Below are 13,554 nucleotides of genomic sequence, written 5' to 3' on the forward strand. Positions count from 1 at the left end.
AATCACTGGTAAAGCCAGGATTCAAATTTCTATATACGATTTTGATAATTGGGATGATGTAAAAACAAAACTAATAGAATTATACCAAGACAAGAAACCCCATAGTCAACTGATAGAAAGGTTGACAAAGTGGAAACAAGAATCAGCATGTATCCACTATGAGGATAACACAATAAAATTGAAGGAAAAACTTCAAATTTTAGAAGTTACAAAATCAAAAACTGAAGTTGAAGAAAAAACAGATCCTTTACCAGAATCCAAACTTAAAGTTGAAGAAAAAACAGATCCTTTACCAGAATCCAAACTTGAAGTTGAAGAAAAAACAGATCCTTTACCAGAATTCAAACTTGAAGTTGAAGAAAAAACAGATCCTTTACCAGAATCAAAACTTAAAGTTGAAGAAAAAACAGATCCTTTACCAGAATCCAAACTTGAATTTGAAGGGAAAACAGACCCTTTACCAGAATCCAAACTTGAGGTTAAAGAAAAAACAGATCCTTTACCAGAATCCAAACCTGAAGTTGAAGAGAAAACAGACCCTTTACCAGAATCCAAACTTGAAGTTAAAGAGAAAACAGATCCTTTACCAGAATCCAAACTTGAAGTTAAAGAAAAAACAGATCCTTTACCAGAATCCAAACTTGAAGTTGAAGAGAAAACAGATTCTTTACCAGGATCAATTCCTGCTCAAGAGGAAAAAGCACCCTCTACAAATTTATCTAAGAAAAGGGCTAAAGAAGCACCCTCTACAAATTTATCTAAGAAAAGGGCTAAAGAAGCACCCTCTACAAATCTATCTAAGGAAAAGGCTAAAGAAGCACCCTCTACAAATTTATCTAAGAAAAAGGCTAAAGAAGCACCCTCTACAAATTTATCTAAGAAAAAGGAAAGACAACCCTCTACGAATTCATCTAAGAAAAAGGCTAAAGAAGCACCATTACTTCCTAAAAATAAAAATAAAAGAAAAGGTCCAAAAGTAAAAGAAGTGAAAACAAAAGGAAAAGAACGATCATCCATACAGAATCCAAAGGCTAAAATTCACAAGGATAATTTTGAGAAGCATACTAAAAAGCGGAAATGGAATTCCAGTACCAAGAAAACCAAGAAGAAAGCAACCGTTTTTATATCAACTAGTTTTCACGAAAAGACTATTCCTGAAGTAAAGCTATTTTTACCGAGTAAAGTTCAGTTATTGCCTAACGAAGAAGACGAAAAAGGTCAATTGAAAAACAGCGATCCAGATTCGGAAAAAGTTCAAAGAGAAAATCTAAATAAAAATAAAATTAAGTCTAAACAAAATTACTACAATATTCCCAAATTTAAAGGACCCTATGAAGTCAAGAAAGTAACTGGTAGTAATATCCAATTAAAAAATTCGTAATTAGTTAGTTGCTGATCCTGTTAACAACACAACCGTGTTCTAAGTAGATGAAAAAACTTATTTTTCCTTTTTAACTTTATCCAGTCATAACCTAATCCTTTTGTGTTCACAATTGAGTATTATCTGGAAAATATTTCCACTACTTACAATTTCAATTTAAAATCATGTTACTACGGAACAGAACAGGATATCCAGTCATAGCATCTACCCGAGAACTTCTCATCTTAAACGAATTCTGCAAGAGTCAGCAAAGGAAAATTTCCAATTTCAACAAAAGGAGAAAACAAATTTTTTCTTTTCCAAAAAAAAAAATTGTTTTCCTTCTTAAGGGGGGAGGTGTTATGAACCCACATCAAATGTGATATACTTTTTGATAAATGAATAAGAATAGTGACTCCATTCACATAGTAGACGCAAAGTCAGCATGTCTGGAGATAGTGATTCCATTCACATGGTAGACGCAAAGTCAGCATGTCTGGAGATAGTGACTCTATTCATATCATAGACACATAGTCAGCATTTCTGGAAGCTTCGCTTTTCTTATCTAATCTTAAGTGCTAGTGAATGAATAATGTCTAGCGATAGTCAGAACTTATAAAAGGAGGCTGAACGTCTCAGCCATCGGTTCTTGTTTCTCAGGACTTGGTTCTTGTTGCACAACTCTTCGTTCTTGGTGTTCGACTCTTAGTTCATCGGTTTCTCCTGATATCTTAGAGTTCAACTTGTGTCTAGGTCTAGTTTTGTGATTGTGTTTACAACTAGTAGTGTTCATAACATTATTTTAGTGACTAATTTGTTCTGTACATGTAACATGTTGTAAAATGTTCTTCTGTTGCTTACAATCAATATAATTCTTCTTTCGTTAAAAGTGTGTTCGATTTCAATCTTGAATAATACCACGAACGCGGAGGAAGATCAACGTTGTGAATCGATAATCGAATCGGGCCACGACAATATATATCAAAACGAAAATTATTCAAACTCGTCGACGTCATACAAAAAAAAAAAAAAGGTACGAAAAATTCGACAGGAAAAAAAAAAAATGAAAAAATTATTTTGAATTTTTCCTTCGTAAAAAATAATTTACCGACGTCTCGACTTGGCGCCAATTCCGAATTCTTTTCAGTCATTCATTTTCAAGTATCATTATCATCATCATCATCATCATTCACAAAAAAAAAAATTCCAACTTTTGCATTTTTTTTTACGTACGCGACAATATGACAAACGTTTAAACGACCCGAGAGAGAGAGAAAAAATTATAACCCATAAGCTAAATATGAAAAAACGAATAAATTTTTTTGATTGGTCGGATCGTCGCGTCGTTACCTGATATATAAAATATTCTCCTCCCATTAAATGGGTCGGATTAATTAATTAATTAATTACGTTACATTAAATTAATATATTTCTTTTATTTTTTAAGCGTCAGATTTTTTTTTTTTTTTTAAAATCCAAATCGGAAAATTCACGTTTGAAAATTTTCTTTTTTTTTAGTAACGACAAAATATTCTACCAACGTTTGAAAAACAAAAAAAAAAAAAAACCAAAAAAAAAATTTCGTATCACGAATTTTAATGATTATGAATTTTTCTTTTTTTTTACGTTTCTTTTCGTTCGTTTTTTTCCCTTTTATTATTATTATTATTATTATTATTATTATTATTATTATTATCCACCATTAAACACGACAAGGCTACTTGTCGGAGTTTTTTTAAGTATTTATCCGAGGTTTCTACCCGATTCCTTAGGGACAAATACTCGAATTTCGGTGGTGCCACTTATTATAAGATAGCACCACATCAATTCTTGAAGGTCTTCCTGAGTCCGTCTTTTTCGATGGGAACGATTTGTCTCCTGAACTGGGCTCCAGTGACTAACATCTTTGGAGTGGCCAGGGTCAGAAGCAGTGAAATTCACGTTCTCGTCGAGCTGCCTCAGGTCGACAGTAGAACAAGATTTTGTTTTTGGTTCTTACTTTGTCTTGTTCTCATTTTTTTGCTCTTTTTAAGCCAACAGCACGTGGCGTTCTCAAACGGTCACCCATCCAAGTTTGCACCACGCCCGATGCTGCTTAACTTCGGTGATCGTACGGGAACCGGTGTGACCAGCACGCTATGGCCGTTGGCTTTATTATTATTATTATTATTATTATTATTATTATTAAGCTATTAATTCTCACGTTATAAAAATGGTAATTCGAATCGAAACTCCATTTTCTTGTTTTCCTTTTTTTCATTTTTACGTGTTTTTTTTTTTTTTTCGAATGATTTCGGTTTTGTTCAGGAAAATGTGAGGGAAAGTGAGAAGGAAGGAGAGAGAGAGAGAGAGAGAGAGGAGGGGGATGAAGGGAAAAGCGGAAAAGAAAGTAATGAAAACATGTTTGTTAATTTAATAACGGGGGATTTTTATTACAAAAAAAAGGCGGAAAATTTTAATTTTTTGAAAATTAATACGGCAAGTATAACAACAATCAAGTTTAAAACGATGAATGATAAGAAGAGTGATAACAAAATTTATCTCTTATCATAGAAAAGGTTGTATTGACTAATTATTAACTTTACATGTACCTTAAAAGGTTAATTTAAATTCCGAAACTAAATTTTTTTTTTTTAGAAAACAACAAAAAGGCTGATTCGTTATTTTTGATTTTTCTTTTTTCTTTCTTTTTTCTTTCTACTTCCACTTTATTTGTTTACACGTTTTTTTCTTTTTTTTGAGTTTATTTACGAGGAGAGGTTGTAAAAATAAATGGAATGTGAAATTTTTTTTTTTTGACAACGTCCGAACCAGATACACACACGTAAACCCATAAATTCTTTTTTTTTTTGTTGTTGTTGTTGTTACGATGAACTTTAACCCCTTCGGCCATATTTTTATGCGTGGAAGGAACGGTCGATATATAAAAAAAAAGGAAAAAATTCGAAAGATTATTATTATTATTATTATTATTATTATTATTATTAAATAATACGTGATGATATTTGTTAAATACTTAATTATTATGTCTTTATCAAAAGAAAAAAAAAAAAAATTTTTCTTTTCCACGATTTATTCTTATTCCACGTCGGAAAATTTTAAAACCACTACAAATATAAAATAACGATTCGAATAAAAGAAGCAGAAGAAAAAACTTTTTTTCGTTTTTTTTTTTTTTTTACTTTTTTTCCAATCACGTTTTTTATGGAATCTTTCAAGATTTTTTTTTAATATTTTCTGTTATCCAGTTTCCGCCACTCCAGTTCATTTTTCCAGCTCAGCTTTTTTTTTTTTTTTTCACGTAACAAATTTTCGTTCTTTTGATTTTGATTTTCCATTACGTTTCGTTCAAACCCCCCCTCTTTTGAACTCCCTGTTTCTCCCTTCCCCCTTCTCCATTCCCCCTTCTCTCTTACCCCTCCCTGCGGATGAAACTGGACAAAATGGATAGCGGATATAAAAATAACCGTTTTAATAATAAAATTTATAAATTTTTTTTTTTTTTTTGGATATTTTTCAAAAAAGATGTAAAAAAAAAAAATTATTTTCGTCCTTTTTTAAATAAACCTCTTCCTTCTCCCCTCCTCACCTTCCTCTTTCCTTTTACTTTTTTTTTTATTAAAAAAAAAAAAAAAAAAAAGAGGAGGACTCGATGAGAAAATCAATGAAGTGAATCGTGAAACCGGAGAATCGTCCGTTAGATTACAAACAACAAAGTAAAATTGAATTAACTTTTTAAAAAATAAAATAACTTTTGCGGTTTGATTTTTTTAAGGTTAAACCGTTTGGAAATCGTGGAGGGAATTGGGGGGATAGGGGGTGGAGGGGGAAGATGAAAGGGCAAAAAATAAAAAATAAATATCGGTTTAAAAATAAAAGGATCGTGTCGTTAAAACCGAAAATAAAATTTATTTATTACATAAAATACACTTTTTTTGCATTTCGCATAAGCTAAACACGTAGAAAATTAAATTTCTAAAAAAAAATATATCTTTTCTTACAACGTATTCGTTTGTTGCAACAAACGACTATCGCGACAAATCGTCGTTTGTTGCGAGAATGCTGAAGTAAAAAATTTCCGAATGGAAAAACGCTCGATGACTCTTTTGATTGTTCTTATCAACGACATTTATTTAAATTAAAATTTTAGAAAAAAAATTCGAGTGACGTCACTAAAAGTTTTTTTATGTTTGTTGCCCACGAGTCTTTGTTTGTTTTTGTTTTTTTACGTACAAATAGAATAATAATAATAATAATAATAATAAGATTATTTTTAAAAACGATAAAATAAATTATTATTATTTATAGTTTATTGATATGAAAAAAAATTTTAAAAATTAATTAGTCTTTCGAAAATAAGGCAATAACAAACAACAACAACAACGACAACAACAAACAATCCATTCACGATTTTTTAATTTTTTTTTTTCATTTAATTATTTTTAATTGACGTGTGTGTGTGTGTGTTTGTGCGTGTGTGTGTGTTATAAAACCACGCCAGCCTCAGGCAGTCAAATTCATTTAAAACATATTATCATTATTATTATCGTCATCATTATTATCATTATTTTCAACCGTAGTAAATATAATAATATTCAAATTAAATATTTATAAATTTTCTGGAACGTCTCCAGTAGGATTTATTTAACTTATTTTTTATTTTTTTATACGTTTCATTTTGGAACGCATTTTCTGTTTTATTATCATCATCATTATTATAATTATTATTATTATTATTATTACATCACTAAATCACTAAAATTTTAATTTGTTCAAAAAAAATATGATTAAGGCCATAATTTTCCACTCTTTCTCTCTCTCTCGTTTTTTTGTTTGCATTATGGAAACCTGTTGGGCGTCGAATAACACATATTTTTTGAATTTCCTTCCCCCCTCTCTTTCTGGGTCGTAAATTATCTTCTTTTTCTTTTCTCTTGTCTTATCCATTCGCGTAAACCTAATGATAATGATAATAAAAAAGTTATTTAATGAAAAATAAATGAAAAAGAGAGAGAGATAAAGGGAAGGAGGAGGGGCATCAAATTTTAATTTCGCTTGAGAATATAATCGAAAAAGAAAAAATGGCGGCTCGGGAATAAATCAATAATTTTTTTTTTCCGGAAACGATTATTTAAATAATAATAATAATCGCAAATCTTTCGATTATTTTATAACCGGAAACAACAACAACACGATAAACATAAGACATCTCATTGAAAAACAAAAAAAAAAAGAATTGTAAAATTTCTTTATTTTATTTTATTTATTAAACCGGAAATGGAAAAATTTTATAATAGTCGTTACTTTATTGCGTGAATGCAAATAATGATGATTATTACGGTAGATATTGATGATGTTTTTATTTACATAATTTTAATAATTTATTTATTTATTTGTTTTTTTTTTTTTTTTTGAAAACAGGAAATCGATTTGGAAGGTTTTAGAGTTTTCATGAACACGTATTTGGATGTGAACACGCCGGAAGATCTCGTTCAACATCTTTTCCTTTCGTTTGTACGTAAAAAAACCGGATACGATTCCAAAGCTATGAAGGTAATAATAATAATAATAATAATAATAATAATAATAATAATAATAATAATAATAATAATAATAATAATAATTTTTTTAACGGTTTTCGGTTTACGAGTTTCGGTTTTTGAATTTAAAAAATTTCTCAGCCTCATTTCGCAAACTTTTAATTAATTAAAGAAAAAGCGAAAGGAAAAAAGTAAAAAAGGAAGGAAGGAAGGAAGGAAGAAAGGCTTGACAAAATAATAATAATAATAATAATAGTAATAATAATAATAATAATAATAATATTAAATTTAAAAAGAAATTCCTGATTAAGATGTTGTAATAAATCAAATTATAATTTTAATGTGCGAATCGTAAAAGTTTTCATTTTCGGGGAGACAAAAAAAAAAGAAAAAACATAAAAGAAAAAGAAAAAAAAACCGTAAAAAAAGGTAAAGGAATGAAAAAAGGCTTTAAAAGGAAAGAAAAAGGTAAAAGAAAAAAAAAAATTGAAAAAGGGTAAAAAGGTGAAACTTATTTTCGGTTAATCTTTAAAAAAAAAAAAAAAAAACCTTTTCTTTTAACTTAAAAAAAAAAAATTTTTTTTCTATTTTTTTCTTTTGGGGGGGGAGTAATATTTTACTCGCGAACGAGTATTTATTATTATTATCATCATCATAACCGTTCGGAAGTTTAAAATTACTTTCGTTCAAAGTGATTTATTACAAAAAAAAAAAAATTATTATTATTATTACTCATAAAAATATATACATATGCGTACCGTATACATTTAAATCATTCGTCAAATTTTTTTTTTTTTTTCCTTTGACTTTAAATTTAAAAAAAAAAAAAAAAACGTTGGAAACGATTATGTCACACCTTTAACCGTCACCGTTTAAATAATACGATACGTTATTTTTTATTACCATCGATTAAAAAAATAAATAAATAAATAAAATAAATCTCCATCGAAATGAATGATGATCTTGAATTCACTCGAATTTATTTAAATTAAATTCAAATTAATCCCAATTTAATCCGTTTTTAATCCGAATAAAAAAAAAAAGAAAGTAAAATAATAATAATAATAATTTTTAATTAAAATTTATTTTACTTTGAATTCAAATCCCGTGGAATTATTATTATTATTATTACTTATTTATATATATTTTCTCATTCGCAAAATTTAAATTTAAATTTATTTATTCGTACTTAAGGAAAAAAATAAAAAAAATTTTTTTTTATTTCTTTTTCGTTTCTTTTTAAATTTAATGATGATGATAATGATAATAACGACACGGGAACAACAGGAACAGTAGCGACAGAAACAGAAAAATTAAATAAATCATTTTTCTCTCTTTTTTTTTTCCCCTTCTCCCTACCCCCGTTAACTTAATCTCATTAGTCGTCTTTTGTTTTCTCAAAAATGTTCCTTTTTATATCATTATCGTTATCGTTTATTATCATTATTATCATTATTATTATTATTATTTACAAAAGGTGATAATATTTAATCAGATTTGTAATCTTGCATGTGTGTGCGTGTGTGCGCGTGCATTTTTTTTTTAATAAAATAAAATTTGAAAAATGGAAAAAATTATTTCGCGCGTTTTTTAAATTAAAAAAAAAAAAAATACGAGAAAAAAAAGAAAAATTTGAATTGGTAATAATTTTATTTAAATTTAAATAATTTAACGTAATTAATCAACAAACGACAACAACAATCGACAGCAACAGCATCAACAACAACAACCGACGGAAACAATAATAAATAATTTAAAAAAAAAAAAAAAATCAATTTATCAAACGTTCGGTTTACAAAAAAAAAAAAAAAATTGAAGGAAACAAATTTCGAGAAAAAAGGGGGACCGGAAGGGAGGGAGGGGAGAAGTTAAAAAAATATCCTTGCAATTTATCAAATGGGAAAAAATAAATAAATAAATTATAAAGGATGCGGTCGGTAAGACGACTCCGCCATATTAATAAGTTAACTCGTATTTAAATTTAAAAAATTTTCCGCCATTTTCATTTTTTTTTGTTTCTTTTAATTTTTCACAATTTATATGATAAATAGGAAATGGCAGTTTTAAGTTCGACAACCGCTTGTGCCGCAATAACACCATATACAACAACAACAAAAGGAGCTGTTGGAGCTCCAGGTTCCGTCCCGAACGTAGCAACCTGCGTCGTCGATTTCGGTAGAGATTTGGAATTTCACAGGCCTTTGGGAAGCCTTTTCAGCGGTTTTACTGAAAAATTACAATCTCTGGGTTATCATAAAAGCGAAATCGAAGGAAGAACGAGAACAGGTACGTTTCGAAAAAAAAAAAATTTTTTTTTCTTGTTGTTGTTTTTCAAGGAGGGGGCGGGGAGGGGAGGAGGAAGAGGAAAGGGGGGGAATTCTTTGAAAGACGTTCGGTTGTTTTTTTTTTCATTCTCGTCACGTTGTTTTCTTTTTTTGCCAAACGCAGATGTTTGACGATTTTACACGTACGTCACACGTATATTTAAATTAATATATATATATATATATATATATATATATATATATATATATATATATATTTATTACGATGATACTAATGATGAACGAAAGCGTCTTCGTTGTCATCGTCATGACATTCTTTTCTTTTTTTTTCAGGAAGCGTCGGAGCTGCCGTTCATCCAATGTTAACGGTAACGCATAATTCGTATTCCTGCCACGAAGTATTGGAAAAAAAATCAACGGATTCGAGTCCGAGTCACAGTCCGATATCGAGAAATTCTTCGAAAAAATCAAGTAATTCCGCATTGGTTGTGAACAATGACAAAAGAGAAGGTAAGAAATAAAAAATCTACCTAAATGAAAAAGAGGAAGAAAAGAGAGAGAGAGAGAGAGAAAGAGAAAGAGAAAAAGGAAGAAATGAAAAAAAAAGAAAGAAGAAATTAAAATGCCATTTTTATATTCCATCTAAGAGTCTTTAATGCCGCAATCATTTCTTTTAAAAGGAATGATAATGATAATAATAATGATGATAATAATAAAAAGAATACAAAGCACTTAATCTCTTTGAGGGAAAATAAGAAAAAAGAAAAAGTCGGATGATGATGCTGCTGTACCACTAAAAAAAAAAATCTGCAACAAAATTTCACCAACACATTTTGTTTTCCCTGGGCGGGTTTTCCTTTTTTTTCCTTCCTTTTATTTCCTTCCTTTTTTCCTTTTTTTCCTTTTTTTTTATTTTACTATCTTTGACAACGTCAGGATTGAAATAAAAAATTGTATTATACGCTCTAAAAAATATTATTGAAGTTAAAACAGTAAGAAGACTTTAAAAAATTGATCGTGTCATTAAAAAAAAATTTCTCTCTTTCCATTGAGAGGAGAAAGAGGAGGAGGAGGAAGAGGAGGAATTTTCCATTTCTCGTATTTTCAATTCCAGTAGTTTAACCTTCTGGAAAATGTTAAAGTTCGGAATTTTGGTTGTTTTAATTTCCTCACGATTACTATATAATTTTTCTTTTTTTTTTTTTAATGTTTTTTTAATTCAAATTACAAAAAAAAAAAAGAAAAATTTTTATTTCATTTTTTAAATGTCAAAACTAAAAGGTTAAAAATGTTCAGACATAATCGAATCAACGATAAAAAAAAGAAAAAAAAATTCAAAATCGATTAAATATCAAAATAAATAAATTTTTCTTTTTTTTCTACGATTGTTGGCAACACTTTATCATCATCCCTATCATCATTTTAATAAATACCAACGTTTACATTATTATTATTATTATTACTTTTATATCTCGAGGGGGTGGATGGTTTTCAACGAAAAATTTTCGCAGCCTTTTTGTTTTTTCATTTTTTTTATTTTTTATTTTTTTCTTTTTCTCTCTTTCTCTCTCTTTCTCTTTTCTTCTTTTTCTTTCTTACTCTCTCTTCATCTCCCACCGTTTTTCTCCTTTTTATTTTTGTGTAGGTTATTTGAATTATTTCGTTTTTTTTGTTGTGTTGAATCATCATCACATTTTTTTTCCTTTTTCATTCATCCCGCACTTATTTTATTTTATTATCATTATTATTATTTTTTTTTTCCCCGTAACTAATTTCCTTCGGGATGTTATTTAAAAAAAATTTTGTTTGTTTGTTTGTTTGTCTTATTCCCTTTTTTTTTATTCCGGGAAAATAAAATTTTACAAACGAATATTTATATATATACATATATATCATTTATTTTTAAATGTAGAAAAAGGGTAAAAATTTTACGTAAATAGAAACTCTTCTGCTTTCCCACCCCCTAACCCCTTTACCCCTCCCCCATCTCCCCACTTACTCCGTTTTTACGTTTTCCTAAATAAAAACTTTTTTTATTTGTTATTAAAAAAAAAAAAAGAAAATTGTTTTAAATAGAAATTTACGCAATCTTTATTTTATGTTTTAAACAAATTCGAAAAAAAACTTCCCCCACCCCTTCCTCTCCCCTTCCCACCCTCCATTTGTAAATCCAACTTATTTATTATAAATAACTTAAAATTAAAAAAAAAAAATCGATAAATAAATAAATAAATTTTCTAATATTCATCGATTTATTTATTTTATTTAATGTTTTTTTTTTTTTTTTTTAAATTTTAAATTTCCCGCCATTTTTTTCCCCACTTTCATTCCCCAAACGCCATCCGGTCTGCTTTTCTTAATAACAAAAATAAAAAAAATTAAATCTCCAGAATTATTATTATTATTATTAATAACAATAACAAGAGGGAAAAAAATTACATTTATTTAACCTCTGTCTGACGTCATTGCTTTCGTCACAATCATCATGACGTAATGAAATTTTCATTGGGAAAATTTTTCTTTTTTTTCTTTTTCTCTCTTATCATTCCAGATGGTAAAATAATTCAAGAGCCTCCAGTTGATATAAACACGTTAAGGGTATCACTCAAGGATATCGCTTGTTATTTATCACTTTTGGAAGGTGGACGACCGGAAGATAAATTAGAATGTGAGTCGTTATTTTTAATAATAATAATAATAATAATGATAATGATAATAATAATAATTTTTTTCTTTTTGTTTTTAGTCATGTTTCGACTCTACGACACGGATGGAAACGGAGTCCTCGATACAAACGTAATAATAATAATAAAAAAAATCCGCACGACTATTATTATTATTATTATCGCCCTTATTATTATTATTATTATTATTTTGTTTTTTTTTTTCTTAAAGGAAATGGATTGTATCGTCAATCAAATGATGAACGTGGCAGAATATTTAGGTTGGGACGTCACGGAATTAAAACCAGTAAGTTTTTCGCTCGGGAAAAATTTTTCATTTTTTTTTTCTTTTCTTTTTTTTTTTTTTTTTTTTTTCGTCTGCTAAATAATAGAAGACATGTTTTTTTTTTAAAAAAAAATTTTTTTTTCCTTTTTTTTATTACTGTTTTCGAAAATAATCACGAGACCACACCCATCCGGATAATCATTATCAGTGTATGTGTGTATGTGTGTGTGTGTGTGTCGATAAATGGGAGAGGGAAGGAAGGGGGGAAAAACATTTATCATTTCTTCATAGTAATAATAATAATAATGATAATTGATTTTTTTTTTTTTACCTTATTTATTGCGATTTTTAACTTTATTATACGATTCGAAAAATTTGAGATCGTCGGGAAGAAATTGAGAGAGAAAGAAAGAGGTATTCATTGATTTTAAAAAAAATTTTTTTAAATTTTGCGATGTTTTTTTTTTTTTTTTTTGTTTTTCTTCATCGGAAAAACCATTTAGGTGCAATGACGTTGAAAAATCCAATTTCGATTTTTCCTCGTTCGAAAAACTCGGGATTATTATCAACTGATAAAAAAAAAAAAAACTATTTTTCTTTCTGAACGCTCATCACTAATGATAATTACCTTTTTTTTTTTTTAAATAAAATAAATTTATTATTATTATCAACATTGTTTAAAAAAATTTAAATTTTAATAATTTATTAAGAAATGGGTTTAAAAAGAAAATATTTTTAACATTATCATTAATTATATTTTCTTTTTTCCCTCTCTCCCTTTTTCTCAAATTATGGAAAATAATTTTTTTAAATTCGCGACATCTATTGGAATTTTTAGTAAACGAAATAGGGGGGAAAAATAACGTTTTTTAGGAAAATTTTAGTTTTTTTAACAACCGGAAGAGGTCTCAGAAAATAACATTTTAACGGTTTTTTCTTTTTTTTACCGGATTTTAAAATTCATTGAAAATTCCACTTTTTTTTATTTGGGGGGGCGGGGGAAGAGGGAGGGCTTTGGTGCCCTAATTTAAAACTAAATTTGTAAAGGCTGAATAAATTTCAATATGAATATTAATAATAACAGTAAGAAAATAATAAAAAAAACTATTTTTCTTGAGAGTAAATCGTTAAAAATCATTTTTTAAAAAAATCAAGCGATCAATAATAATAATAATAATAATAATAATAATAAATAGGAAAAAATCTATTAAAAATTTCCTATTAAAATAATTTCCGAACGGGGGGGGAAAAAAAAAAACAAAAAAAAGGTTTTTTTTTTTTTTTTTTTATATTTTTTTTATTTCGATTTTGATTTTGATTGCGTGATTTTTATTGGAGATCTTCAAATTGTAATTTTTCCCCCATTCAACGACCCGTAATATAATAAATTGAAATTGATCCCTTCAGGTTTATTATCTTT

At 28.0% G+C, this 13,554-nt stretch overlaps 1 protein-coding gene across 1 annotated transcript in view; it reads left to right on the forward strand.

Moving 5' to 3' along the window:
• Nucleotides 1–6,811: 6,811 nt before the first annotated feature.
• The window catches only part of Phum_PHUM524980 (Diacylglycerol kinase beta, putative), a gene marked incomplete at both ends in the record, with an annotated part of 10,658 nt that continues 3,915 nt past the window's right edge, over nucleotides 6,812–13,554 (forward strand). The window contains 6 exons of the mRNA XM_002431354.1: nucleotides 6,812–6,878; nucleotides 8,962–9,186; nucleotides 9,519–9,695; nucleotides 11,737–11,853; nucleotides 11,932–11,981; nucleotides 12,081–12,155. Coding sequence (XP_002431399.1) covers nucleotides 6,812–6,878; nucleotides 8,962–9,186; nucleotides 9,519–9,695; nucleotides 11,737–11,853; nucleotides 11,932–11,981; nucleotides 12,081–12,155 — 711 coding nt within the window. The remainder of the gene's footprint in view (nucleotides 6,879–8,961; nucleotides 9,187–9,518; nucleotides 9,696–11,736; nucleotides 11,854–11,931; nucleotides 11,982–12,080; nucleotides 12,156–13,554) is intronic.

Source organism: Pediculus humanus, genomic scaffold (genome assembly GCF_000006295.1).
Source record: "Pediculus humanus corporis 1103172108285 genomic scaffold, whole genome shotgun sequence".
Classification (NCBI taxonomy): domain Eukaryota; kingdom Metazoa; phylum Arthropoda; class Insecta; order Psocodea; family Pediculidae; genus Pediculus; species Pediculus humanus.